The sequence below is a fragment of the Salvia hispanica genome, chromosome 1, assembly GCF_023119035.1.
Source record: "Salvia hispanica cultivar TCC Black 2014 chromosome 1, UniMelb_Shisp_WGS_1.0, whole genome shotgun sequence".
Taxonomy (NCBI): domain Eukaryota; kingdom Viridiplantae; phylum Streptophyta; class Magnoliopsida; order Lamiales; family Lamiaceae; genus Salvia; species Salvia hispanica.
In genome coordinates, this window is record NC_062965.1 from 33,047 (window position 1) to 60,034 (window position 26,988).

At 37.2% G+C, this 26,988-nt stretch overlaps 7 protein-coding genes across 10 annotated transcripts; 3 read left to right on the forward strand and 4 right to left on the reverse strand.

Moving 5' to 3' along the window:
• Window positions 1-279: 279 nt before the first annotated feature.
• On the reverse strand, window positions 280-2,820 carry LOC125209823. Of its 3 annotated transcripts, none has more exons than XM_048109551.1 (6): window positions 2,399-2,820; window positions 1,791-1,963; window positions 1,585-1,666; window positions 1,315-1,518; window positions 760-932; window positions 280-540 (listed from the first exon to the last, which is right to left on the reverse strand). In XM_048109551.1, exons 1-6 carry the CDS (start codon window positions 2,756-2,758, stop codon window positions 492-494), a joined length of 1,041 nt encoding a protein of 346 aa, XP_047965508.1. In that variant the 5' UTR covers window positions 2,759-2,820; the 3' UTR covers window positions 280-491. The 3 variants fall into 3 exon arrangements, with proteins under 3 accessions (XP_047965508.1, XP_047965446.1, XP_047965386.1); XM_048109489.1 differs by having other exon boundaries at window positions 1,276-1,509; window positions 2,399-2,818; XM_048109429.1 differs by having other exon boundaries at window positions 1,276-1,518; window positions 2,399-2,818.
• Window positions 2,821-4,272: 1,452 nt separating this feature from the next.
• LOC125204456 lies at window positions 4,273-5,991 on the forward strand. The gene has a single exon (XM_048103122.1). The coding sequence runs from the start codon at window positions 4,273-4,275 to the stop codon at window positions 5,641-5,643; it is 1,371 nt and encodes a 456-aa protein (XP_047959079.1). The 3' UTR covers window positions 5,644-5,991.
• Window positions 5,992-7,993: 2,002 nt separating this feature from the next.
• On the forward strand, window positions 7,994-9,680 carry LOC125210341 (60S ribosomal protein L35a-3-like). The gene is made up of 5 exons (XM_048109903.1): window positions 7,994-8,063; window positions 8,163-8,198; window positions 8,276-8,504; window positions 8,594-8,636; window positions 9,487-9,680. Exons 1-4 carry the CDS (start codon window positions 8,032-8,034, stop codon window positions 8,633-8,635), a joined length of 339 nt encoding a protein of 112 aa, XP_047965860.1. The 5' UTR covers window positions 7,994-8,031; the 3' UTR covers window position 8,636; window positions 9,487-9,680.
• Window positions 9,681-10,483: 803 nt separating this feature from the next.
• On the reverse strand, window positions 10,484-14,024 carry LOC125200576. The gene is made up of 12 exons (XM_048098230.1): window positions 13,867-14,024; window positions 13,598-13,674; window positions 13,188-13,263; window positions 12,809-12,881; window positions 12,679-12,730; window positions 12,260-12,321; window positions 12,112-12,175; window positions 11,646-11,700; window positions 11,455-11,541; window positions 11,282-11,375; window positions 10,831-10,924; window positions 10,484-10,725 (listed from the first exon to the last, which is right to left on the reverse strand). The coding sequence occupies exons 1-11, from the start codon at window positions 13,947-13,949 to the stop codon at window positions 10,832-10,834; spliced, it is 816 nt and encodes a 271-aa protein (XP_047954187.1). The 5' UTR covers window positions 13,950-14,024; the 3' UTR covers window positions 10,484-10,725; window position 10,831.
• Window positions 14,025-15,518: 1,494 nt separating this feature from the next.
• Window positions 15,519-17,024, forward strand: LOC125200577 (calmodulin-like protein 3). The gene has a single exon (XM_048098231.1). It carries the CDS (start codon window positions 15,842-15,844, stop codon window positions 16,478-16,480), a length of 639 nt encoding a protein of 212 aa, XP_047954188.1. The 5' UTR covers window positions 15,519-15,841; the 3' UTR covers window positions 16,481-17,024.
• A 1,005-nt stretch (window positions 17,025-18,029) lies between these two features.
• LOC125200574 (pentatricopeptide repeat-containing protein At2g17210) lies at window positions 18,030-20,296 on the reverse strand. 2 transcript variants are annotated; one of them, XM_048098229.1, is made up of 2 exons: window positions 18,382-20,283; window positions 18,030-18,300 (listed from the first exon to the last, which is right to left on the reverse strand). In XM_048098229.1, the coding sequence occupies exons 1-2, from the start codon at window positions 20,279-20,281 to the stop codon at window positions 18,134-18,136; spliced, it is 2,067 nt and encodes a 688-aa protein (XP_047954186.1). In that variant the 5' UTR covers window positions 20,282-20,283; the 3' UTR covers window positions 18,030-18,133. The 2 variants fall into 2 exon arrangements, with proteins under 2 accessions (XP_047954186.1, XP_047954185.1); XM_048098228.1 differs by having other exon boundaries at window positions 18,030-20,296.
• Window positions 20,297-21,498: 1,202 nt separating this feature from the next.
• On the reverse strand, window positions 21,499-24,859 carry LOC125204516 (protein NLP9). Its single transcript, XM_048103199.1, has 5 exons — window positions 23,882-24,859; window positions 23,657-23,701; window positions 22,827-23,570; window positions 22,557-22,680; window positions 21,499-22,385 (listed from the first exon to the last, which is right to left on the reverse strand). The coding sequence occupies exons 1-5, from the start codon at window positions 24,779-24,781 to the stop codon at window positions 21,499-21,501; spliced, it is 2,700 nt and encodes an 899-aa protein (XP_047959156.1). The 5' UTR covers window positions 24,782-24,859.
• Window positions 24,860-26,988: the final 2,129 nt, after the last annotated feature.

Sequence of the window (26,988 nt, forward strand, 5' to 3'; positions counted from 1 at the left end):
ATAGTAGATTACAACGAATGAGTATGTACATCCTTAACGGCTCCCTCCGTCCTTCATCATGTATCTCAATTTGACTCGACATAAGTTTTAAGAAATATAGAAAAAAGTAGTACTACTTTTAAATCATACTAATATATCACTTATTTTTAGTTCAAAAAACTGTAAAGATTAAGTAGAACATTGAAGGGAGATTAAAGTAAAAGATTATATAAGATTCAGGACTTTATATTGGTACTAACATTATCAGAACTTTTGAATAGTGCTCGCAGTTTGATGTGTATCACAAATTATCCAAGTCATTAACGTCGTGTGGTGCAGGAATCAATTCATGTAAATGTTACTAATACAATTCCTTGTATTTTCATCAAATTACAACTGGAGAGCTAGCATGCCTACTAAATGCATTCTTGAATTGTTAAAGCATCTAGCTCAGTTCTATGTATGCCACCAGTCAGTTGCTGCTCATCTGTGCTTCGTCAATGATAGCTTCTTCACCCCTCTGTTTCCCATAGAAATTTAGCATATGCAGCCAGCACTTCGCTGAAATTAAACCAAAAACAACATTACATTCTTAACATGAAAACTTTGTGCTTATTTATGAGGTTCTTGTCTGTTCTCGCCTCACTTTCAAAGTTGAGGCAAATCCATGATCAACTAGGTTATAGGTACAAGGTGTTAACCAGCAAGTGATCTGTGTTCATGTGAATTTACAGTTGAAGATAAAGTTGCAATAAAGTGTAATCATGTATTCATTGTTACCTATCCATTGGAGATGCTTCAACTGCCCGTTCAAAAAAAGGTGCAGCTCTGTCTTTGTCGTGATGAAGCTGCCACACTATACTGGCATACAGAGAAAGCAGCTGTCCATCACGGGGTTCTTCTTGTATTCCTCGTAAATAATATTCTTCGGCTCCCTCAAGATCTCCATTCTTCTGTCATAGAGCAATGAATCAAATCACATATGCAGAACAAATGTATTAAGGGGTTGTTCGGTTTGCAAGATTATACCTCGGGATTAAATATGTATTGTGTTTGGTTCATGAGATTGAATCTCACGACACAATCCTAGATGGATAATCTATAACAAACCGAACAGCCACTAAGAATACAGGAGTTATTTGCATATATTATTGTTTCAATGAATTTGAGGCTTGTGATAATGCAATGAAATATGAAAAGAGTATTGTTTCACAACATAAGATCCAATGCCAGAAATAATACGTACAAAGAAGCTCGATCAAGTGTAAGACTCACTTAACGGGAGATCCAATTTACCTGATGCAAGAAAAGAGCATAATCTTTCAGAAAACTAACGTTGTGAGGACTTTCCTCGACCATCCTCCTGTAGTATTCATCAGCATTAGCAGTTTCACCTAAGTTTGAGTGTGTAGTGCCAAATGCACCGTCGAGCCCAAGCCCCATGGCAAGATGCAAAGTAGGGCTAGATGGCCTCATTTCTTCAATAAAATCTCCTCCAAATGAATCCACCATAACAAGATTCTCATTGACCTGCCATTTCTGATCAAACAGCATGAGTTTATACTCTCAAAACTCAAATCAAATACAAATACAAACAACAACAACCTGGGTGTCATCAGCCAAATGCTCTTCCCCCTCACTTTCTCCTACATTCCACAAGAAACTTGCATATGCAGCAAGGACATCACTGTCAAGATGAAACCAAGCCTTCAACTGTTAGATCAGTAGCCATTTTGTATTCATGTTTGAATACATTCACCAATGCTAGTTTGTCAGAACAATATGAGACAGCAACAAAATTGAAAACTCGCCTATTCGCGGGAGCAGCCTCAACTGCTTTTTCAAAATAACGTAAGGCTTTAGCTTGGTCACCACGGAGCTGCCATACCAACTTGGCATATTGAGACAGCAGTTCACCATCTTCAGGATCCGCCTCTGTAGCTCGGAAATAGTATTCCTCAGCACCACATAGGTCTCCAGTGGACTATCACAAAGTTAAATTCAACAGTTTTATAGCAACGATCAGACTTTGGATGGCTGTTTCAACATTTCAGCACAATCTATGAGAAAAAGAGATCGTGCCAGAGCTCTGCAACACAAAATTCAGCAAGATATTTGTTCCTAGATCTCTTCCTCTCCATGATCCTTAGATTTTCTTGAAAATTATACTTAGTAAAGGAGTACAATTGATGTCCAAACATTACATGATGCACCAACCAAGATACTATTTTTTATTACACCAAAAGCCCAAATGGCCTATATACCACAATCAGTGTACTACCTAAATATGTTCTTGAATAACTGTACCACTGTAGAAATACAGCAACAAATAAAAAGTCCTAAATTACAGTATCTTTTTTAATGAAAGGATTTTCAGCAGGGCTACTCAATAAATACAGTTTTATTATAGAAATCTCACCTCCAAATATTCAGCATGATTTCTCCACTTTGGGAGAGCGGCCGCATCGGCCCCTTCCACCAGAAAAATAGGAGGGCTAGTTTGGTCTCCTCTGGTTTCAATCTTGAGATTTTTTAATCCACTCGGTGCCTTTCCCTCCTCTTCTTCGTCTTCATACTCAACTTCTTGAATCACTCTCATCCCATTTTCCCCAAAACTGAACTCAGCATCCACGTTTTCCCCAATCGTAGCAGTACTCTCAATCTTCTCTCTCACCGCCTCCACATTTCCGACATGTTGGCCGAACTCGCCGTCAGTGTATATGCAGAAGGAGGGCTCCGTGCGCAGCAGCATCGATTCTTCATGCACGAATTCACTCATACTTGTCTAGAATTGAAATTGATGGAGCAATGTGAGAGAGGAGTTTGAGGCGGTGGGATTGATGAATTGCTCTTTTATAAGCAAGGTGTGATCAGAAACATGTGATTATGATAAGATCTAATTACAGGCGGTCAATGCAATTGCAACTTTTATAGGGTTGACTTCTTCTACTCACACGTGAAAATACTAAATTAGCGCACATATTATAATTAGAGTGAAATTCAAAAATGTTCCTTTAACTATAGGTTTATCTCAAAAATAGTCTATGTACTTTAAAAATATTACCAGTAATCCTTGCTAAGGGTTAATATCAAAAACGGTCATTTTGTACTGTTTCGAAACGAAAATGCCCTTTTGAAGGGTTTTGAGGGATTTGGACAATTTGGTCTTTTTACGTTTTTAACATTTTAAATATGATATTATTTCAGTTATGTACTAAATCTGATATTATTTCAAAATTATCATTCTTCTTCCATTTTATCATCCTTTACTTTGTTTCTTTATTTCAATATTAGATTTAATTTTATAAAATTAAATTGTAGTAGTAAATTTCAGTGTTTAAATATCAATAAATTTTTTTAATTAAAAAAAATTACTAAATAATAAAAATTAATAGTCATAATTAATATTTGATAGTGATTAATGGCGGACGAAGGGAGTAGTAAAGTATTTTTTGTTGAAGAGAGAGTAAAGTACTTTTTGCTAAAAAAGAAAATGACTCAGCTATAATGGGACAACCAAAAAAGGAATACGATTCAACTATAGATGGACGAAAGGAGTATTATATAGTATGCTAATTAACTATACTTTCATTCTATTTTTATTTCATTTATTGACTTTTAAAATTAGTTATGAAAGGTTGAATCATCAAGTGATTATTATTTTTATGAATATTTACTTGTAAATATTAACGGAACTCATAACATCGACTAAAATGTATTTTTTGAAAATTTTCATATAAGCTCCAATTTTTTTCAAATTTTTGATACATACCGAGAGGGAAATGTTCGATAATAAATGAACGGAATTTTTGAGTAGATATTTTTTAGATGATGTTTATTAGTATTTACTATTTAGGATACCTATCATCCACAATATTTGAAGATAGGAGGACTACATAAATTGGTTGCAAAGAAAAGAAGAGATCGAACATAATGTAAAATTGGCATTAGTACTAATTAAATTACCTAATATAGGCGTTGTTGAAGCTAATTACTTGGTGTTCACCAATAAAGATCGAAGAGTTAACGCCAAAACAAAGAGGAAAAACAGGGCCACAAAATATAAGGTAGAGAAACGAATGCTTGTGAGTTAAGAACATTCCTCATCCACTCGTTCCCAAAATAGTAAAAATGCAAGAAACCCAACCCCGATTTCATTCTTTATCTAACCTCCCTGTTCCATTGCATTGATGTTGTAGTTATCAATCTCCTCCAGCGCCTCTCAGTCCTACCTGCAACCACCGGCGACGGTGGGATCTTCCGCCCACCGTTGCATGTGAAGAAGAATAAGAAATGGCGCCAATGTCGAAAACGCACCAGCTGCTGGAGATCAACATCATCTCCGCCCAGGATCTGGAGCTGGTGTCGAAATCGATGAAGACATACGCGATGGCGTGGATGAACCCCAAGCGGAAGCTGACGTCACGCGTGGACGAGGAAGGGAGGAACAATCCCACGTGGAATGAGAAGTTCGTGTTCAGGGTGGAGGAGGAGTTCCTGAAGCAGGACACTTCGGCCGTGATGATCGAGATCTACTCCAACAATTGGTTCCGCGACACGCTGGTGGGCACCGTGCGCTGCCTCGTCGGAAATCTGATTCCCCAGACCGGGCGATCTCACAAGGGCCAGCCTTACATCGGCATGCGCTTTGTTGCTCTTCAGATACGCCGCCCGTCGGGGAGGCCGCAGGGTATCTTGAACATCGGCGTCGCCTTACTGGACAGCTCCATGAGAAGCATGCCGTTGTACACCCAGCCTGCCATGTCCGCCGTCGGCTACCACGACCTAATGGAGGACCCGGAGGCCATTCCCGGTGAATCCATGCTGCGGAGAATGAGAAGCGAACGTAGCGAGATGACAGGGTTCGGCAATTTCTCCCCGGGTAGCTCCATCATCGTAGTCAAGCCCAAGATCGAAGCTAAAGAGAACTCAATTTTGAGCATCACCGAATGCATGGTTCCCGTGCAGACCGTAAAGAGGGCGGGCAAGGCCAGCTCTGTGATCAATGGCGCAGAGCTCAGAGATGACAGGCCTAGACCACTATCTAGGAAAGGTAAGGCAAGTTCATTAGTGAGCTATTCGGTGAAGAGCACCAAGAAACCGGAATCTCTCAAGGCAATTAATGTTGACGTTAAACAACTAGCAAAAATGTACGAGGCTGTTGATCAAAGCAACAACACCGCAAAACCTGACGCAGACAGCAGCGAAGCCATTAAGGCCTCTGAGCCACAGCAGGAGTACGTCAGTATCGGTGGGAAGAAGGGAAATACGGAATGGTCGGACTCGGAGGTGGGGCCGTCTCCGTCAGAGATGGCGGCGGTGATGGCCGAGAGGCGCTATCCGCTGCAGGACGATGACAAGGAGAGCTCGGTGCTGGACGGCTGGAGCATGGACGAGAGCGTGGAAGGGCTCAGATCAAAGCTAGAGAGGTGGCGGATGGAGCTGCCGCCGTTGTACGACAACGCCGACGCCGGCGACTTCTCGCCCAGTAGTTATATGTCGTCGACCAGGACTAAGGCTGATAAAGCTAAGGATGGCAAGTTTTCGTGCTTTGGGAATATATTTGGAATTGAATGCCAATGCGTCTGCGGCAAGCCTCCCGGGGACAAGAAGCGTCAGATAACGTCTCCGGAATCTTCGCCGGATAAATCATCCATCTTTTGAAGGAACACGCATTTGACAAGTTTATGCGTTTTAGAGTGAAGTTGATTCTACTCTTGCATGCATATAATGGTGGTGTTTTTCATTTCAAATCTATGTTGTTTTTGTATGTTTTTTTGGCGTTCATGATTTCAAGTTTTGATTTTTCAATCTTGATCAAAGATTGAAGTGCAGAAAATGGTGGATGATTCGATTGGGAGGTTTTTGGAGTGAGATTGATTTCATGAGCTTGTAATTGTTCGTCTAATTAGTTATTTTACATGATTTGTAAATCAATAATATTGTTGCTCCTTTTTGAGCGTATAGATATATTTATTTAATGCGTATTTTTACTTCGCACGGTTACCTTAATTACTTCCCTCGTCTTCGAAAATTTGTGACATATTTCAATTTCTGTCCGTCTCACAAAATTTCACATTTCATTTTTTTTATTATTTTTAGTAGTGGAACTCACATTCTACTAACTCATTCACACTCATATTTTATCATGAAACTAATATTTAAAAGTATGATCCATATTCCATAAACCTTTTCAACCCACTTTTCATTAAAATTTCTTAAAACATGTGCACAGTAAAAAATGTGATAAAACTAATAGCATAACTAAACTCCTATTCTTTATAATTCAGGTTGTGACTAGTAACGCAAATAATAATTATTTTCATTATAATTAATGCACATATGGATTCAAAATAACGAAATCAACACTTATTTCTGATTTCTGGAGCATATTTGGCCCTTCATCAGTGCCATCCGAGAGTTTCATGAGCGTGAAGTTTCACGAAGATGTCATGCACAATGTTGCCATTAATGAAGAGGAACCAAACAAGTTCAAGGGTACCTATTCGACATGGTCCATCATCTGAAAGAGATCACGACGAAGACGTCAACCATCTTCTCGGCGGTTGTGTTGCTTTGGACCATTGCGGCGATAGGAGCTGTTTTGCTTGGCTATGGAACAACAGTGATCATCTCAAGTCCTGTCGAAATTCAATCTGGGCAAGTGATTGCAATTGCAGGGTTGGTCGTGCTTTTCTTGGCAGCAGTTATTCTCATCGATGTTGTAAGGAGTAAGTACAGGAAGTGGAAGAGGCAGAATCTACAGAGTGAAGATCGTTCGTTCATTGATCGAGTCTTTCGCCGTTTTTATCGGCTTCATCTTTAGTTCAACTTATCTGCCATGTCCTACTCTAGACGTCCTACTATTAGACTATTATCAGACATTTTAGATTATCTATCTTTCCTTACTATTTTTGTACGTCGGCTATGATGCATTTTGATTCAAGCTAATAGTAGCAGATTGCCGAGTTGAATCTTATTGATGCATTTAGGACTGAAAGGAGCCTTGAGATCTCAAGTTAATATTTTAATAGCATTACATGTTGCATTCTCTCTCACAACATACAAAACGCATTATTTAAATGCATTCTCTCACAGCCTTATCCACTCACAACTCTCTCACAGCCTTCTCCACGCAACAGAACAGAACACAACCCTTGTCCGTAAACAGAACAGAACACAACCCTTGTCCGTAGGAAAACTACACTAGAAATGGAAGCGCCGGTGCCAGTGCCAGTGCCAGTGCCGGTGGAAGAGGAACTCTATTTAGCTGCAAAGATGGACGATGCGGCAAAGTTCGAAGCCCTGTTTCGATAATATCCGTTTGTTGTTGAACAAGTTGTGTATGCTGGATCAAGTACTTGTTGCACATTGCAACAGAGGAGGGAAAAGAACAGATTGTGGCTCTATTGGTGCAAAATTTCCCACGTCTTGCTAGAGCTGTCGACAACCAAGGATTGACGCTACTCCACATTGCGGCAGCGACAGGGGACGTCAAGATTGCCAGAAGGCTATTTTCTATAGCCCCCAAGATGATTTGGCGGCTAGACGACCACGACATTAACCCGGTTCATGTCGCAGCCGCCAACGGCCGTGTCGACGTCCTCCGCCTTTTGCTAGAGCGTGACCCCTCTCCCGGGATGGAGCTGCTGTAGGGTCGCCGGAGTGTGCTCTCATTGTGCGTGAAGCATCGACACTTAGTAGCGTTGGCTCATCTAATGGTAAAGTTTTCCGGATTTTCTTGTTTGTGAATTTTTTATTTGTCGTGTTTGAAAATTTTCCGCATTTGATTATTATTATAATCAAATAACAATGCAACAAAACACAACAAAAATTCCATAATAAACAAACGATTCCTCCCTCCACACAAAATAAAACACCTCTTTGAAGCAAATAGATGGGCGGTGGGCCTATAACATTATTATTCATAATTGAGCCACACACCAACAACCCAAAATCGACCCAATATTCGGCCCGCAAAGCATTTATAAACTCTTAATCTAGGGCTCTCTCTCTCAGCAATCACACACTCGCAGCTTTCAGTCAGCCACAATGGTGAAAGGCCGCCAGGGGGAGCGTGTCAGGTTATCTCTCAATACCATTCAATTGTGCCTAATTCCAACACCGATTACTAGCTCAATTTTGATTTATGCTGTATACTTTTTTGGATCGTTTTGATGCAGGCTATACGTCCGTGGGACTATATTGGGGTACAAGAGGTAAAACCTAGCTATAATTTCGTGTTCTGTTGATTTGCTGATGGAGAAAAATAGTTGATTCAGTGTGAATTATGTAGGTCGAAGTCGAATCAGTACCCAAACACGTCATTGATCCAGATCGAGGGCGTCAACACTCAAGAGGAAGTGGCGTGGTACCTCGGGAAGCGCATGGCGTACATTTACAAGGCGAAGGTGAAGAAGAACGGTTCCCACTACCGTTGCATTTGGGGAAAGGTCACGCGGCCGCATGGTAACAGCGGTGTTGTCCGCGCCAAGTTCAAGTCCAATCTTCCCCCAAAATCTATGGTGCGTTTATCTTTCAATCAATCAATCAATTGTTTTCGCTGTTCATATTGATGGATGACTGATAAATTTTTTGTTTGTTTGTTAAACAGGGTGCTAGAGTGAGGGTGATGATGTATCCTAGCAACATCTAAGGTACTACTAAACTTATTTTTTTACCTCTTTTTGTTGTACTATTACTTATGTCTGGAAGATTGTGTTTATTGATGATTAAAATGATGTGCATTATAGCCATGATTTGAATAGTAGAGTTTCACTGCACTAGCATGTAAGTTATTGAGAATCATCATGACAGTTTTGAGCATATTTTTGGTTTTGGGTTATGAGCTCAAGCTTAAGCTTTTTATTGCACTTTGATATTAAGTTCTGAGCAACTGTTTGTATCAATTTGAGCATATTTGTTCCTCCATCTAAAATGGTAAAGTAGAATTTGGTTGCATATTAGTAATTTACAAAATAAAACTGTAGTTTAAGATATAAATAAGTGAGTAGATACTCATAAATCCAAGTATCAGTTAAGTTGTAGTACATGATTCAACCCAACTTTTCCTTTGTATGGAGCAAGATTCTCCTCCATACACAGACACACATTAGAAAAAGGTTCAGAATAATCCTCACTTCTCACACAGACACGCGGCGCATTAGAAAAAGGTTCAGAATAATCCTCACTTCTCACACAGAAACACATTAGAAAGGATTCAGAATATTGAATTGCGAGAGAGCTAGCTATTCTTGTATGCACAGACTGATTTGTTATGTGCTTATTTAGTAGATGGTTCAACCTATGTTGTATGCACAGACTGATTTTCCTTTATGTGGAGCAAGATTCAATCCTCTCACACAGACACCTTAGAAAATGATTCAGACAATCCTCTCACATACACATTAGAAAAAGAGTTAGGCTTAAGGAGCTGCAAGAGAGCGGTTCTTGTATTATGCGGAGTATTCATTTCTTTGTACCTAATTCTTTGTGCTTGTTTTGCAGAGGTATCTTTTTTCGCTTTTTGGAGAAGTCAAATTGATACCCAGATGGCATTTTTGCGAGTAGTAAAAGTTTTGTACCATTGCTAATCAAGTTGTCATTAGAGTTTCACCTTGTTCTGTTTTACTTCTACTATTAAATAGAGATTTTTCAGTGTTCCCTACTTTTTATCATTCGCAAATGCAACATTCAGTGAACCTACTTTTGATGCTTTCAGTGTCGGACTTTTGTGGTCATGTTAGGGAAGCTCTGATATTCTGAAGTAATTTCTGATATTTATCTTTATCAAACTATATTTTGAAATAGAATTGGGATAGTTTGTATTTATAAATCAAAACTTTTTAATTATTCTAGTTTATTTTGTAGTTGTCGCATTGTGGTCAAAATCAAATTGATGTGGCATAAGGCATCGTTTTTTATAAACTATAGTAGGTTGTTTTAATCAACGTTCGAAACGCAGTCATTCATGGAGTATTATTTTGATTCATGAAAAGTTTTGTTTTTCATGTAAATTTTTTATTTTGATTCATGAAAAATTGTGATTTAAATATCATCATATCAAATTAGATCTACTTAATCATATACTACTATTATTAATTCTATTATCGTAAATTAAACTATAATATACTAGTATTAATTCTATACAAACATCCCCTCTTAATTCATCTAATATAAATTTATCATTTATTAGTAACGTTTTGTTACTTCCAAATTCTAACCAACTTTGCACCACTGAAGTAATAGAAATTTATGAAAGTCGAAGAAAAGACAGTGTTGTCTCATAAATTAAAAGCTTGATAAAGTAAATATTATCAAAAATATTAATCTTATTGACAAATAAACATAGTACATTTTAATCATATTAAGAAAGAAAGAGACTTAACTTGATCAATGTACGAGATGAAATCATACAGATAATGAATTGAATTATTAACCAAAAATTAGAATTTTAAAATCAATGTCCTTTGTTGAACGATTAATTAGTATTCATGGTCGGATATCGTGCAAAGATTATAACAATAAAAATACAAATCGAAAACTAGAGATGATTACAGTATATTATTCAAAATTTTGGACTATATTATACATTGAAACTCTTTCAAGGGATAGGGTAATGAAAGAACCTAATGATAAGCCACATATTCCTGTTAAAAGTAGGAGAAAAACAACTATCTACAACCATTTATAGCTTGCTGTTCTTCCTCTTGTATGATGATTGTCTAAATGGATACTGTATGTTAACTGCAGAGTAATTAGAATTGTCATTACGTTCTTAAGAGAGACAGACAGAGACACAGACACAGACACAGACACAGACAGACAGAGAGAGGGGCGTTGCAAACCAACCTTATGCACAGGGGCAAAGCCTCCTTGTGTGACTGTGAGAGCCGTCGCAAGAAAGTGTAGATTGTCTTTCCGTGTACAAGCATGCTCCGGGGTTCTACATACGTAAAATGTGAAGAAAGAGGAGTTAATACACAATGCAACCATATGTTAATTATTAATATACAGATTCAGTGCAGCTACTTTATAGGTTCGGAGCAATTATACTCAGCTAATACTGTTATTTACTTGTAGATTTATTGCAAGAGTTTTGCTAATTCTCAGATCTCACAATAAGAAGTTTTTACTTAAACCAAACACTACGTATATGTATGCATTTATTGTCTAAGAAAGAATAACTGGCATCCAATATGTGAGATCATCACAATCAACGTAGAAATTTGAGTTGTAGGTTCGCAGATTTTTTTCTACATATATGCAGAGTTGGTTCAGTAAATTTGAAATGCAAGCGTACCAGATATGTCGGAGCATCATCAACTACTTCAGCTGGTTGGTCAGCTCCGACACTTGACAAACAGGCACCTTTGCAGCTCATGTATTTTTTTATTCTAATTGTTATACAAAAAAACAATTCAGAGGCAAGCAATGCGATCAAGAAAAGCTTGCATTGAACGTAAGAACGCTTACACTTGACAGTTATTAAGTAGAGAGAGCTTGTTGGGCACACAAGATTTTCCATTAGACTTGCAGACGGAGTCACAAGATTCTCCTTGTCTAATTATGTGTATGGAAATAACAGAAATCCATTAGCATATGCTATCTTTTAGGTTATTCTATGATTTGAAAACATAAATCGACCAACATCAGGATATTTTTACCTTCCAACAATGACATTGATGCCGGCTAGTCTTTCCAGCTGTGTGCTTGATGATTCTGTCGTTGAAATACTATTAAGCATAGGTCAATTTAGTTTCTGAGAACTTTCACATTTAACAATCATATAGTATAAAAGAAGCATAAATTGTATCAGTGATAACTGCAGCAATAGTTTGGCCCGAAAAAAGGAGGGTTGTGCTACAAGTCTACTAGTGTGGGTATTGTCTTAAACTGAAAGAAAATTTCAAGCTAGAAGTCGGAAATCCCTGCTCATGAGGCAATTTTTATACGCAGTAGTATAAGAGAGTGAAGGAAATCAAATGCATGTCTTTTTTCTAAATCTGTTTCTCTATATACCAGTTTCTATAACAGAACCTATAAGAACAAGTAAATCAACTCTTCCATTGAAGTCATAACACAATATTAATGCTCTGACGTATACACTAGGCATGGACATGATGCACTAACCTGATGAATTAGTTGGTATGGAAAAACAATGATGAAATTCACTCATATATGCATTTTCATGAACCTGAAATGTCAGAAAACCACATCGAATCCCAGTCAAAATGCCGTAATATAAGTGAAGAAATAGTTTCATGTAAAGAGTACATACCACGCTCTCAGAATTATGGCGACACCTCCCAGCACAATAATCAAAAATACTTCCATAGATTCCTGTCAAACAAAGACAAAAATCAAAATATAACATCATTAAGGCAGTGAATAGATCATGAGGTCAAATAATTATGCTTGCATGAGAAAGCTACAGAACTCATCATAAAATGCATCCAAAACATTGAGAAATTTATCTCATAGTTTGCCACTGGGAAAGGAACCATTACGCCGATCAGCTGATCTCAAATGCTTTCAGATCAAACATAAAATATATACCATAACTTAAAAGATAGCCATTTAGAACCATATGAACAGGCCTAGCTTAAGATCATTACCAACTTAAGATGAACCCTACTACAGCAAAGATGAACAAAAATTTTTGCATTTAAATCGGTATGTCATAGAAGTAGAGTTTACCAGCAGTCACAGGTTTTGCTATTTGGACGTTTGAAGCCAGTTCCTTATTAATCTAGAGAACAAGTAGACAGTGTAGCAGAGTGAGAAAGAATAGTTATTAAGATATGCAAAAAAATCAGGATGAAATTACCATCTGCGGATGCAAGCAGCAGGAAACACAGAATTCATACGAGTTGCAACATTGAGAAACAATATTGCATCCCCTGCAAGTAATCGCAATGAAAATAAACAAAGGATTAAAGCTAAAACAAATAGAAGGTTTAAAATGACTTAAGGAATAGAAATTGCAAATTGGCACTCTCACTCCACCATTCCAAATGTTTGCTTCAACTTGTACTCAATTTTTAAAGCAGAGGGCAAATACTTTCAACTTAATATTTTCAGACTTGTGATTAAATTTGTAGTATTATTTTTAATTTATGTCACTGTAAAAGTCAGTAACATATACAATTGAATTTGAAGAGTAAGAAAAGTAAAAAAGAAAAAAATGACTTAAAGAGATAACTCACTGACAAGAGAACTGATCTCCTCTTCTTGGACAACAACGAGACCGTGGGTCAACTGAGAATGCATCACATACATAACCTGCAGAAAATGAGAAACCGTGAAGACTATATTTGGTGATCATAAGGCTTCTCACAAATTATGGTCCCTTTGACCAAGCAGACTCCGGAAAGCCTCAAATTACCTAATTTGTCCGTATTTATATGTGAAACTAGAGATCTTTTAAGAAACTTCTTATTCTCCATAAAACAGAGTCAAGGCAAAAATGCTCACTTGTTCTATACATGAGAATTTAGCTGATACTTATTCTAGTAGGAGTATTTACAATCATCATAATCAAGAATTACAAATATCTCACAGGCTAGATGCATACAAAAATATCCACATCCATTTTTTACTCGAGAAATTAAATTACCATTATCATCAGCGAGGTAGAATCTTCCTTGCACCGTGGTTTTACAATGCCGTTTCAGCTGAAAGCTCACATCCTTCCTGCAACCGCGTAACTACAAATCAGCTTCATTTAACCAAAATTAACAGAATTGTAAACCTAATTGGCTTAGTAAGGATCCAAATCCGTAGCAAGATAATAAATCAATCGAAATTTAAAACAATTCATCCAGCTAAAAAAATAATTGACGCTACAGTTACCAAGACCCCTGAAATCGATCGAAAGCGTAATACCTGATGGCCTTAGCTGGTGGAGAAAATTGAAGAATAAATAGAGATAGTAAAATGATAGTAAAGCTCCGATGATGAGCAACCATGGGAATAGTAAGGCGTGGGGCGGAAGGATCGATGCTGCAGAATTAAGAGAGCAAAAATGGGAAAGTTTTCATTGTGGTTGATGAGCTCGACTTTCTTTGTTGAAATTTAATTTTCTCTCTTTTCTTTTTCTGTTGAGAAATTTGAATCAAGGAAATGCGGAATAATTTGTCGATTTCAAAAACCAAACTTATTGTTTTATATTTTAATTATATCATTAATTACCATTTTAAATTATTCAAGTGCTTAAACTTGTAATTTCTTGCCGAAAAAACATTATATCAAAATTTTAAATCAATATACGTACAAATAGTAGTACTCCTTTTCGAATTTATTAGAGGCAGTGTGAGATATTTGGGCCTTGAAAAGTTAAATTGAATAAAAACAATATTTATGGCCCATGATCCATCTGACCCAACTAATTAACACTAATTTTATTAATGAGCCCAATAACCACAAGAAAATTACATAAATTTATCTAAATTTTCTGTCGGAAATTAAAATCTTATCATTACGTGGAAAATAAGACTAGTTTTATTAATGATCTTATGTTAGAAGTTAGAACAATAACAACAAGACAGTTACATAGTTTATCTAAATTTTCTCTTGGAAATTAAAATCTTATCATTACATGGAAAATGAGACTAACTTTATTAATGAGCTCATATAAGACCAATAACCACAAGACAATTAACTAAATTTTCTCTATAAAATTAATATTTTATCATTACATGGAAAATGAGACTAACTTTATTAATGAGCTCATATAAGACCAATAACCACAAGACAATTAACTAAATTTTCTCTATAAAATTAATATTTTATCATTATATGAAAAATTATTCAAGAAGAACAAAGCAAAATAAGCAGGGAATTGAAATCTCTTTTTGAACAACAGGGACTTAAAATGGAGTATGAGATTTTCAACTTCATGATCATGAAGATACACAGGCTGAATATTCCACCCAACAAAATCACTTGAGTAAGTTGCTTAGAAGATATGTGCATTTCACCTTGATAACTCCCACATAGCAAATTTAACTAGGACATGCATGTTAATTCCAAATAAGTATGATAAGTGAATTTTAATTTGTAAGCTTTTATGCCCTGAAGTTGGATTCGATTTGACGTCAATCAAGAAGTATAGGTATTAAAATGATGCATACGAATACGAATGATCGATATACAACTTATCTAACTTTTGATCTAAGGAATATACTAAGATGTCAATCAGTTGGGATCGATGCCTGATGTCCGACCCCACGAGTATTGTTTTTTGGTCCATCAATGATGAGTTTAGTTTCAGAAACTTCATATTCAAATGAGCTTCAAATGTCTTCTTCCCCGATATATAGCCACCTCACAGCTGCAATTGAAGCAAACTCTGGTGGAAAACATTTTCGTTTAAATGTAAAAATTTGAAAATCGACGTAGTATTTAAAACAAAATAGGAGTAGCAAATAGTAACAGCAGTAGTAGTAGTATTCATTCTAGGCCAAAAGCAACATAAATAATTAGCACGCGTTTTTGCACAGCCGGCCTTTTCAAGCTAACGTTTGTTTAGATCCGTTATCAACGGTCTCTTCTCCCCTCTCTTTTTCACCCAGACCGTTTTATAATTCCAAATCGGCCCCACCATTATTAGTTTATTGCAAAACCTTCATTATAACAACGCGTTTTTCGACTTAAAATAGCCACTAATTTATTGCACGATTCAAGAATCCACAACGCGCTATTTTGACAGATCCAACTGCATCAAGACAGCTCTTTTTCAACTCCCACATAAAATAATTTCCTCTAAATTCGGCCGCCTACTTATTTAGCACCACCACTTCCTACTCCATTTCAACTTTCCTCTTCTCTTCATCTATATACTACTCCTCCTCCAACCACAATGCCAACCATCTTGTTGAGAATTTTCCTCATCTACAAGCTCTTCTACACAGTTTTCCAGTACTTGGTACCCAAGAAGCTCAGAACCTATCTCCCAGCTTCTTGGTACTCGTACACGGAACAACCACAACATATCAAGAACGAGCCTGTTTCATCCTCCCCGTCTTTCCGCCCTCCTCAAAGAATGGATGCTGCGGAGCTGAGACGGGTTTTCCAGATGTTCGACAGGAACGGGGACGGCCGGATCACCAAGAGTGAGCTCAACGGATCCTTGGAGAACATGGGAATCTTCATCCCGGGCGACGAGCTGTCCCAGATGATCGACCGGGTGGATGTCAACGGAGATGGCTGCGTCGACATTGACGAGTTTGGCACCTTGTACCGGACCATCATGGACGAGCGCAACGAGGAGGAGGACATGAAAGAGGCATTCAACGTGTTTGATCAGAACGGCGATGGATTCATTACCGTTGATGAGCTGAACTCCGTGCTGGCGTCGCTCGGCCTCAAGCAAGGGAGGGGCGCTGAGGACTGCAGAAAAATGATCACCAAGGTCGATGCGGACGGCGATGGAAGAGTCGACTTCAATGAGTTCAAGCAGATGATGAGAGAAGGCAGCTTCGTTGCATTAGGCAACTGATGCAGCCAACTCCGATCTCGTCGTTTTCAGCTGGGTAATTTTCGTAGACTGCAGTGTACATAGATCTTGGTTTTTTCTTATCTCTCCATTAATCTGCCACAAGATTACATGAACCCAAAAATGGATATATGTTGCTTCACATAGCCATCTGCGAAGGATCCATTGATAACAAAGTGTTAGTACAGAAAGCTGTATATTGTATGTGCAAAATTTTGCAGACTTTCAGACAAAAAGATGAGAAGGGAGTGAAGCATATAGCAAGATACTCTTTATGAATGGCTCAAAGTGGGGATGCTTAAGTTTAGGAAAACAAAAAAAAAGGAACATTTTTATTCATTCTTGTAATTCGAGGCTTTCTGGCCTATGTTTTGTTTTTTTATTTGATTTTTGTCACCTAGTTTTTGTTACTACTACATTTTTTTCATGTTATTTGAGTCTTTTCAGCCGGTGATGAAATCAAATGTCAAACTGCTATAGACTATAGTAGCTAGCACTCAAAATTTCCTCAATTCAGATTGTGAATGTATGCTTTTGATTATGAACATATAACTGGTAAGAGTAGTAGGGACGAACTATATCATTTTTTACACAAAAGCAACAGACAACTATTAAAGAAAATGTGTGCACAAAATTTCAAGAGGATTCTAGCAAAATGAAGCTCCCTAGAGATGGTTCATTTATATGCTGAATGCAAAAAAAGCAGAGTAGTACAGTGGAAAAATATACCCCTTGATTACTTATATAGAGTTAAAAACCCAAGGGCTTTAACAAATTCAGATAAATCATCAACTATACACTTCTATAGTTTTATTCATGAAATTCTTCAGAACCCGTCCGTGGTTTCGATTGTCACCAGTTGATCAAAATTTCCAGTGTTGATAAGCAAGAAGTGTGTATGTTCAGCAGAGTATTTGGGACTTGGGAGGGGGGGGGGTGTTGAAGACAAAGCTAATGAATCCGCTACAGAAAAAACCTAGAGTTCCTTTATAGACATTTATAAATCAACCAGTCAGAGGAAGGGTTTGCAATTTTTTTCTTCCAATTATGATGTGTCAAAGTTGCTAAAGGTGCTACGGGTTAATTCTCAAGTTGTTTGAGACCTTCTTAACACACAAAAATGTCAAAACAGCATATGGGTTCAAACAAAAATGGTGAGTAGCCTCAGTTCTTTACCTTGATGCCTTATAATAGAATCATAACACTTGAGATGACAGCTCAGCCTGCCTGCAACAGCTAGAAATCAGTGGTCAACCCAGGGCACGCTCCTTAAGTCATGGAGGCATCTTCTTGAATCAGATTGCAACTTCATTTATTTGTGGAGGCATCAGCTGACAGCCTGGCATTATAGAAGTTCCTTTATAATTGACTATAATGTATCTACACAATGAGCATGAGAAGAAAACATTAACAATCATCACCTGTCGTCACCAATGACCCCTGCCAAAAAGTGTGATGTTTTTCAGTATCTGTGTACCTAAAGGAGAATCTTTTTGTGTCTTAGTCATTTTAGAAAAGCGATGATCATTGACCAAATCGATTAATAATTCCGACAAAGAAAGATAAAGACGCCGGCTTTCCAAGACTGTAAATCTTTCTTACTCTGGAACCTGTATTCTTGCTATTGGACCAATTGTCATACATGAATGCAATTTCTCAACAACCAGACCGAACATATGAGTCATGAGACAACAAATGACATTTATTACCGGCAGTGAAAGTATGTACGTTTCTACCCACATGAACCATACTGTAACCAGCCACAACTTTCACACCTCTCTCCTTCATCAAACATCTGATCCTAGACGCATCTGTCCATGAACCTCCAGCAGCAAACGTGTTAGATGCAAGTAAATAACCAGCCGAATTTGATGGCTCCAATTCAAAGATCTGAGGGAGTGCACCTTCCGTGATTTTTCTATTCTCATAGGTCCTACAGGCACTCAAAAGTGCACCCCAAGCACTGGCGCCAGGCTTCATGGCAGCAGGAATGGATTTAATCAGTTGAAATGCATCCTCAAGTTTTCCAGCTCTGGCAAGCAAGTCCACAAGGCATGAATAATGCTCCAACTTTAGTTCAGCTCCATGCTTGTTCATTATATCCTTGAAGAGAGTTAGTCCCTCAGCGACCAATCCCCCATGGCAACAAGCAGATAACACTGCAAGGATTGTTACTGAATTAGGCTTTACACCGTGGACTTCCATTTCAGAAAGCAAAGCCACAGCATCATGTGGGAGTCCATTTAAGCCATATGCCGCAATAATTGCACTCCAGGAAACTACATTTTTCAGTGAGATTTGGTCAAAAGCCCTCCTCGATGCTTCTATTGCCCCACATTTTGAGTACATATCAAGAACTGATGTCCCAACTGCTACATGTGATGCCAAGCCCATTCGAATAGCAATGCCATGAGCACATTTTGTTCTTCCAATTTCAGCTGAAAGTGCACACGCCTCAAGAAGGTTTAGTAGGGTAACAGGGTTCGGCCTTTCTTGTGAAAGCCTCATCTGTCGGTATAGAGAAATTGCCTCATCAGGCAAGCCACAGCGAGTGAAAGCTGAGATCATTGTACTCCAGGTCACAACATCCGGCTTTTTGATTTGGCAGAATAGTCTCCATGAAAGATCAATCTGATTACATTTTGCATATGTATCAATCAAAGAATTCAGAGCCATATCATTTGAATAGAAACCTCTCCGAATTATTCTAGAATGGATCAACTTGCACTGATGCAAATCCCCCAAGACTTTACATACTAGAAGTAGGTTCACTAGAGTCACCTCATCAGCCTCAAGTCCTGATTTTTCCATCGAAGCAAATAATTTCAATGATTCAGCATGCTTCTCACCGTGAACAAGCCCGGAAAGAAGAGAATTCCATGACACTATATTCCTATAAGGCATCTCCCAAAATGCTGCTATCGCAGAGTCTACATCTCCACACTTGCAATACAAATCGATTATAGTGTTTCCTACAAATAAATCACAATTCAAACCCCTTGAGACCACAAAGCCATGAATTGTTTTTCCGGTTTTTAACTCTCCTAACTGAGTGCAGCCTTTAAGCACGCTTACCATGGTTTGTCCATCCGGTTCAATCCCAAACTCTGAAATCATCTTCTTAAATGACAACAAAGCAAATATGTTATCATCCACATGCATATATCCTGTGATCATCACACTCCATGATATCACATCTTTCTCATGCATTTCATCAAAAAGGGTTTCTGCATAGTCCATCCTAATTGCTGCATACATACCCAAAAGAGAGTTTTGAACTGAAGTTAGACTCCACAAACCACTCCGAATCAAGTACCCATGAAATTTCTGTCCATCATCAAAAGCTTGCAGGGTTTGATATGCCTGAACTACGAGCACCAAGGTAGAGATATTGGGTTCGAATCCAAATGCTCTAGCTTGAATAAACAAATCAACTCCTTCAATAAAACCTTGATCCAGATGCCCATGGAGAATTATGTTCCATGACACAGAATCTCTTTTCTTCATGGAACTAAAAACACGATATGCAGAGCTCAATTCACCAGATTTTCCGTAAAAGTCCATCACTGAATTTACCACTGAACTGAATGAGTCAAATCCCTGCTTACTCAATGTAGCGTGAACGGACTCCCCAAGTCTAGATGAGCAAGCTAAACAAGCCTTGAGCACATGAGAGTAGATTGTGTGATCTATCAATTGTAATTCACCCTTCCTTATCTCTTTATAATGAGAAAGCACTTCCTTCCATCTGCGAACTGATGACATATCTTTGATTTTGTGACAAATATTTTGGAGATTTGTCATGGTAGAAAATCTCATCCTTAAAGGGAATTTAGAAGCATGGAGGAGCTAGACATATACAGAATCTTTCCCGATGCAAATAAAAAACTTCTTTCTGCAGCTGCATCAATTTTGTAGATGATTAAATATATTACTCCTTTCATGAGAATTTCACTTGCATATACAATCAAAATTGCAAAACTCCACAATAAAATACTACTCCATGTTTCTTCCTTACTAGCTTGAAAATGACAACAGGCAAAAATAGCTAGTTCTGGCATTATACAAACACATTCTGTGCAAAGTAGCAGAACAATCGTTTATGGGCTACTTTGCACAGAACAATTGTTTATGAGCTACATAATTCTAGCGAGCAGAAATTAGAGCAATAAGATATTGGAAAATGGAAACACAAATTAAATTACATCAAACGTGCCTCAACTGGTTAAGAAGCGTTTCATTTTCAGCGCCGTTAAGCAATCTCGAGCATAACCGCCGTCGATATGTCGTCGGAGATGGATCTCCGGCCGCCGTAATCAATTTATTTGACTCGGAAGTTGGAGCCGGTTTTAGCTGCCGCCGTAGTCAATCAATTTGACTCGACAAAAGTTCAAGTGTTGTACACTGCTAGTTAAAATTAATTAAAGGTCGAGAGGAAAAATTCTTTGGTATATCACATTGAATTATAAAATAAAACTATATAAAAATGAATTTTATTTCAGTATTAATTTTTATAAACAAAACAATATAGACGGTAAAGCATGGCTTCGTTGATAAAGATTAATAATTACAATAATCGCGATCTGTAGGTAAACAATTTTTTAGGTATAGAGACAACTATTATTAAGCTTCTTTAAATAAAATGAAAAAATTATGTAAGAAAAATATAGCTAATACTAAGTAAATAATCAATTCCACTATTTTCATAACTAAAAACTTCATTTATATTTCCTCTGAAAAACAAATAACTCATCATTTTCTAATACTTTATAATCTGATAACTACTCCATTAAAACTTCAACAACTTAAGAAACTAAAGCAAAGCTAGACACTATACCGAGTGTTGTCTTATTCCATTAGCTATAACCATCCAGCCTTACATAACTGTCCACGAATGTGCATGGACAATGAAAGAAAGTCATCCAACCAAATCCTAGTTCATCAGTTTCATATTCTCTCGAGTTTCAAAAGGTCGAATCAACCATCGCACAACTTTCCAATCAGTAGACCTCTCATATATTCTAGCAAGATGTGCTACAACTTGAGCTCCCCGAGATGCCAGGCATGTCACGAACCATGATCTTCACGCTCTGTTTGCCCATTAAATTGAATATTTCGAGGCACTCGAGCAAATCAGAATCACCCACCAGCATTACCAATTCATCTTCATCGTCAACATACTTGAGCTGGAATTGCCACGTCTGTAGATTGAACCTAGATGCTACTTCCTCGTAGAGACGGAAGCATCCAGAAGAAACCTCAAATTTAAATCGAATGGTATCCTCTTTATAAGTAGCTTTTATGGTAACTTTCGACCAACTATCACCAACGCATGTATCGGTCGTTGACATTTGTCTTATTCTGGAGCTTGACGAACTGCCTTTTGCAATTGAAGTGGATCCTGATCCACTGGTTGAGTCTGTCATACCAGAGGAAGTAGGCTTGCTATATTCGACTATGTCATCCCTGTCAGCAGCAAATGCTTTAGGGCTAGAGCTTTTAAAGGTGAAAAGTGACTTGGGATCCTCTTCCTTCGATAGCTTGGCTTCTATCACAGCTAATATGGAATCGTAGCTTCTAAAACGATTGTTGGTCTCACCTTCCATTTCCATGGTAGTAGTATCTATATCCAAACAAGAGGGTAACATATTCTGGATTACCAAACCCGAGTTTTCAATTTGAGGATTTTTTGTATGAAGTATGACTTGTTTTGCCTCTTGAAGGATTGAGTCAGCTGCCATAAGGCCTCCAGTGGTTGCATCAAATTTAAGCCCTCCTTCCACACCTTCAACAGAGCCTAGCACGCTTTGTAATTTCCTCAAAGATCGACTCACCTTTTTTATCTTACGACATGGCCACCTTTGGATGCCGTATTGCCTACATATCCTCTTAAGAGTAGTGGGGCAAACTGTGGAAACAAGAATGATATAGTCTCAACCTTATGATCATGCATATGTTGCAATAAGTACCACACATACATAAAGTAAATAAAATCTTTGTTGGATGTTTGTGTTTGTGCTTATTGTTTTTGTGAATTGGATCTTACTTTCAATGTTTCTAGCTAAACACGACGACTTACCACCTAAACATTTTGCAGCATCTTTAAGGCTCGCCGAGAAGTAATTTTGAAGAACACTTAAACTGACATGTTTCTCAGCCATGCTTTTCTTCTTCTCCATTTGTTTCTTCAATCGAGCAGTTGGCTACATCAATAATAAGATGTGATAAGAAATATATTAGTCTTGCAATTGGACTCATATGTCATAAACTTAGCAATCTTAAAATGTGTCATCATCCTGGCTAAAACAATCACCAACATGTTTTAAGCAAAGGAAAGATACAAACATACCTTCTCACGAGGACAATAAGCTTTTGTCGGTTCATGTGCATTTCCCATTAGACCATCAACACAAGTCAACTCTCCGTCGATAGGTGGTCGTTTAAAACTCCTAGAAAGTGTTCTTTCTGATGAAGTTTCCACCATATTATCCAACATTTCAATTTTAGAATCCTTTGTCTTGAGCAATTCAGTGTTCGATACAATCCTCAAACTCTTGTTGATCTGTTGCATGGTAACCGAGAGGTTGCTAAGCAAAAGTTGATGCTCTACACTTGTTTTCATATTGATGGGAAGAAAGATCTCAAGTATGTAGTCGTTGTTACCAGTGTACACAGATCTTATTCTGATGGCTATGGCGGCATTTAGGCCAAATTTACGAGCATGGTGAACAAGTGGATAATCGTTAACATGGTATTCCTTCACATCTGGATTAAAGAAGGGATGATTTGATTGAAGTGATTTTCCAACAATACCTTGTCCTTCCTCAAGATAATGTTCTGCACATGCATGTACAAAACTTTCCATATCCTTGTCATTTACGTAACAAGCATTATCCTCAACACAAAGAACATATTTCTCATTAAGACCTGCACAATATCTCCCAGAAGACATCCTCATAGTTTCATCATTATTCCCTTCTATGTAACTACATGGGATCCATGTTAGTGCAAGAGGAAGCTGATGCGTTTGACAAATAACACGTAAAACATCTTTTATCTCAGCTGAAATGGCCCTTTGGTCCCTGGAGAGAGCCTGAAATAAACATTTTATTACATAACTTAATCCACCATGCTTCTACAATAATGTATGAGTAACCAAAACAAAGCTTGGAGGCAAACCTGAGGACAAATCTTAGGAGGCACCTTGGTCCTTAGATTCACAGCCTGTAAAAGGTTGGATACAAGTGTTAAAATGCAATCCCAATTTATTAGAACCACATATATCTCAAATTATGTAGAATCAATAAAGGGGAATTATAAAAGAAGTTCGACTATAAATTATCACTTGCATATTTTGCTGTAAATAAGAAATATTATCATATATGGAGAGTGAGAGAAACTAACCTGTAATGCTTGGCAAATGTTTTTCATTTCCAAATCAAAGCTATACTTTTCTTTCTTGGTAACCAACTCTAACACTGCACAACACGACCTTCCAAGTAATTCATCCTCAAAAATAGGTAAGGCAATAGACCCTCGAATCTCATGATCAGATGCATGTTTCATCCTCATGTACTCAGTCTTATTGTAGTACATCACATTTGAAGTCCACTCTGGAGTCCTTGATGTAAAAACACGACCAGGAAGCCCCAGAAAAGAACCTAATTTTGGCTCTACTGGAAAGGTGAATAACTCAGACACTTCACGGTATCCAGAAAGTTGGTGGTCTGACAAATAAGGTTGTTCACGCGTGCTTAAGATGTGCTTGTTCCCACTCTTAATTGGGACCCAAATTTGGGCTAGAGTCCCCTCTGTAGACAACTCCTTCAGTAGGTGCATTGCTTTGAGCATTCTCTCGGCCAGTGGTAGTAGCGTTGGAGACCTTGGGATGACAGTATTCCCCAGGTCACCCACTATATATTGATGGCACCAAGTTCTGATCAAACTAGCATTGTGATCAATAGAATCTGTAGGAAGAGGCAATTGGTTTTCACCAAGAGGAAAGCTTAGTGAATCTCTACAATAGGGTAAACTTCCCATGATGTCCCCATTCACTAGGGGATTTTCTAGATCATGTGGACTGAAGTTCAACCCATTGAAAGGTGACATAGTTGGGGACAAGACGGAATGAGGATAAATTTGGTCAACTAAATTACCAGAGTTGTCACACCATCGAGATTGTGCAGCAAAATTCATCAATTCAGCAACGTTATTAGATGAATTATCCAAATTCATGGCCTGCACAAAAACCTCCATCTGTGCCAAGTCCATATCTTCCATCCAGCCCCGTGGAATTACCTCCATTTAACTTACAACTACCGATCGAGTAAATAGTATCCGGAAAAAAGCAAATGTTAGAGTATTTTTGAGACATTCAAAATGAAACCAATTTTAGATAGTTTCCAGAATCCCATTATTGGTGTAGATCCTCTTGAAATTGAGACCATATCTCTCAATCTCAAACCACAAACGCTTTCTAAACTGTTAAAACACAACTTATGCCCTTGAACAGGTCTAACTGGCAGCTTCAGGACTGAACTTAGAAGTTGAAAGATCTGATAACAAAAAGTAAAATATTTCAATAATTGAAAATTGCAGAAATATGAATTTTCAAAACAAAATAATGTTTCCGATTACTAGCATCTATAAATAGATAAAACAATTCCAAATAAAAAGGAAGATGCAGAATTCATTTTGCCAAATATAGAAAATGTTCACTAAAAAGAGCCTCATAACTTATTTGATTATAGTAGCAACGAGCATCATGAAACACAACATATTGTCAAGTGTAAATTATCTCTAGTAAAACTTGCAAACTTGATAAGCTTAAAATATTAAATTTAGCCAAATATAAAAAATTTCATCACTGCATAATGGATCAACTCCGCCATTTGATCATAGTAAGAGTACACCATTATCATGAAACACGAACATATCTTATTCACACATTTTTTTAGCAAAACAAGTATGTATCAAGTGAATTTCATATCAACCAAAACCACTCCAGTGTAGTAACTCGTATTTTAAAAAGTAAATCACCAACCCATCAAATTAATTTATGCTAGTATTCATCACTTAATCATTGATCCATCAAATTAATTCATATTCAAGCAAGATACCGAATTCAAGCATGCAATTGTGAATATCTCCACACACTCAGTCTCACAGTAGCTTAGACAGATCATCAACATAATACATAAAACAACGAAACAAATATGAGAGGGAGCGAGAACTAGCCGTGGTGAAGCTTGGTGGCGGAGAACGACGAGGAACCAATGAAGACAACCGCTATTGGCATTGGCTTTTTTCGTATAATTTGTGTATGTGTAAGTGAGCTTGAAGAACAAATGTGAAAGAAAGCTTCTTTGAATGGAAACTCATTGAATCTAGTGATACATATATATACAATTTTTGTACCACCGTTTGACTAGTCACAAACCATCAAACGCAATTATTTTTATTTTTTTGTTTCATTCATAATATCTCAAAATATATAATCTTTACTATTTTAATTTTTTTACATGATTCATCGTATATTTTACATTATTATTCATTCTATCGTTATCTTCGAAATTAAGATAATTTCTCCACTCACATTGTATATTAATTAAAAAATTTGTTGCACCTTATCAAGCCTAGCTAGTTTAAATTTGAAGTACCAAAGTTGTATTACTTGGTAGTTTAAATTACGAAAGATAAATAGTACTTCCTTCGTCCTAAAATTCCATGCATAGATCTATATAGTAATAAGATCAAACCAAAAGTTTGGTATATATTAACAAAAACGATGGTATATCAATTTAAATTCCTCCATCATATTGTTTTGTAAATTAACCAAAAATTTTTAAACCGTTACAAATCATCCAAATTGTAATAGATTCGTCTCGTGATTGTTTATTAGATATCAAAACGGTCTGTAATTCTAAGGTATGAGCACATAGTCCAGCTAGTGAACCTTGTTCACAATGTGAAATAATTTAAGATGTTTAAAAATATCTTTTTAGAAATACATATATTAATATGCGGAGAATTACATTTTTATATATAGACATGAATCATGATAGATTTTCTAATATTAGGAAACAAACAAATATATCATTTTGGAAATGCAAAAGGATGATTATTGCAATCAAACGAAATCTTCAAACACCAAACCTCAACCTTAAAATAGTTATTTATGCATAACGCTTGCATGTTCAAGGATCTCTAAAGGGTTGAGAACTTGCCACATAGAGGGAGTGCCACTGTTTTAATAGCCATAACAACTTTCACGTGAAATACAAAACTTCCCATCAATCTAATAAATATATTCAATCAAATGACTTTGGAATCTTCTGCCTATATATCATAATCCCAAATATTTTATACTACTATGTTCAGTTCTGAATTCAAAATTAGATATTGCTTCTGTGTATTTTTAAATAAACTGTAGCTATCAATTATATGCAGGGTTATTATGTTAGACATTATTTATCATCATATATTCAAGATTACGTAATTGAATATAAATA

What these genes read in the sequence shown, in the direction of transcription:
- LOC125204516 (XM_048103199.1), bottom strand. Translation starts at nt 24,781, where the DNA reads ATGGAGGTAATTCCACGGGGCTGGATGGAAGATATGGACTTGGCACAG. An exon ending in CTCCTAAGATTTGTCCTCAG is followed by an intron (nt 23,571 to 23,656) that starts GTTTGCCTCCAA and finishes TGTTTATTTCAG; the next exon opens with GCTCTCTCCAGGGACCAAAG. An exon ending in TGCTGCAAAATGTTTAGGTG is followed by an intron (nt 22,386 to 22,556) that starts GTAAGTCGTCGT and finishes TTGTTTCCACAG; the next exon opens with TTTGCCCCACTACTCTTAAG.
- LOC125200574 (XM_048098228.1), bottom strand. Translation starts at nt 20,296, where the DNA reads ATGAGATTTTCTACCATGACAAATCTCCAAAATATTTGTCACAAAATC.
- LOC125200577 (XM_048098231.1), top strand. Translation starts at nt 15,842, where the DNA reads ATGCCAACCATCTTGTTGAGAATTTTCCTCATCTACAAGCTCTTCTAC.
- LOC125209823 (XM_048109429.1), bottom strand. Translation starts at nt 2,758, where the DNA reads ATGAGTGAATTCGTGCATGAAGAATCGATGCTGCTGCGCACGGAGCCC. An exon ending in ATTTGGCTGATGACACCCAG is followed by an intron (nt 1,519 to 1,584) that starts GTTGTTGTTGTT and finishes CTGTTTGATCAG; the next exon opens with AAATGGCAGGTCAATGAGAA. An exon ending in GAAGCATCTCCAATGGATAG is followed by an intron (nt 541 to 759) that starts GTAACAATGAAT and finishes GTTTAATTTCAG; the next exon opens with CGAAGTGCTGGCTGCATATG.
- LOC125204456 (XM_048103122.1), top strand. Translation starts at nt 4,273, where the DNA reads ATGGCGCCAATGTCGAAAACGCACCAGCTGCTGGAGATCAACATCATC.
- LOC125200576 (XM_048098230.1), bottom strand. Translation starts at nt 13,949, where the DNA reads ATGGTTGCTCATCATCGGAGCTTTACTATCATTTTACTATCTCTATTT. An exon ending in GGAGATCAGTTCTCTTGTCA is followed by an intron (nt 12,882 to 13,187) that starts GTGAGTTATCTC and finishes GATTACTTGCAG; the next exon opens with GGGATGCAATATTGTTTCTC. An exon ending in CATACCAACTAATTCATCAG is followed by an intron (nt 11,701 to 12,111) that starts GTTAGTGCATCA and finishes TTTCAACGACAG; the next exon opens with AATCATCAAGCACACAGCTG.
- LOC125210341 (XM_048109903.1), top strand. Translation starts at nt 8,032, where the DNA reads ATGGTGAAAGGCCGCCAGGGGGAGCGTGTCAG. An exon ending in ACTATATTGGGGTACAAGAG is followed by an intron (nt 8,199 to 8,275) that starts GTAAAACCTAGC and finishes TGAATTATGTAG; the next exon opens with GTCGAAGTCGAATCAGTACC. An exon ending in ATCTTCCCCCAAAATCTATG is followed by an intron (nt 8,505 to 8,593) that starts GTGCGTTTATCT and finishes TTTGTTAAACAG; the next exon opens with GGTGCTAGAGTGAGGGTGAT.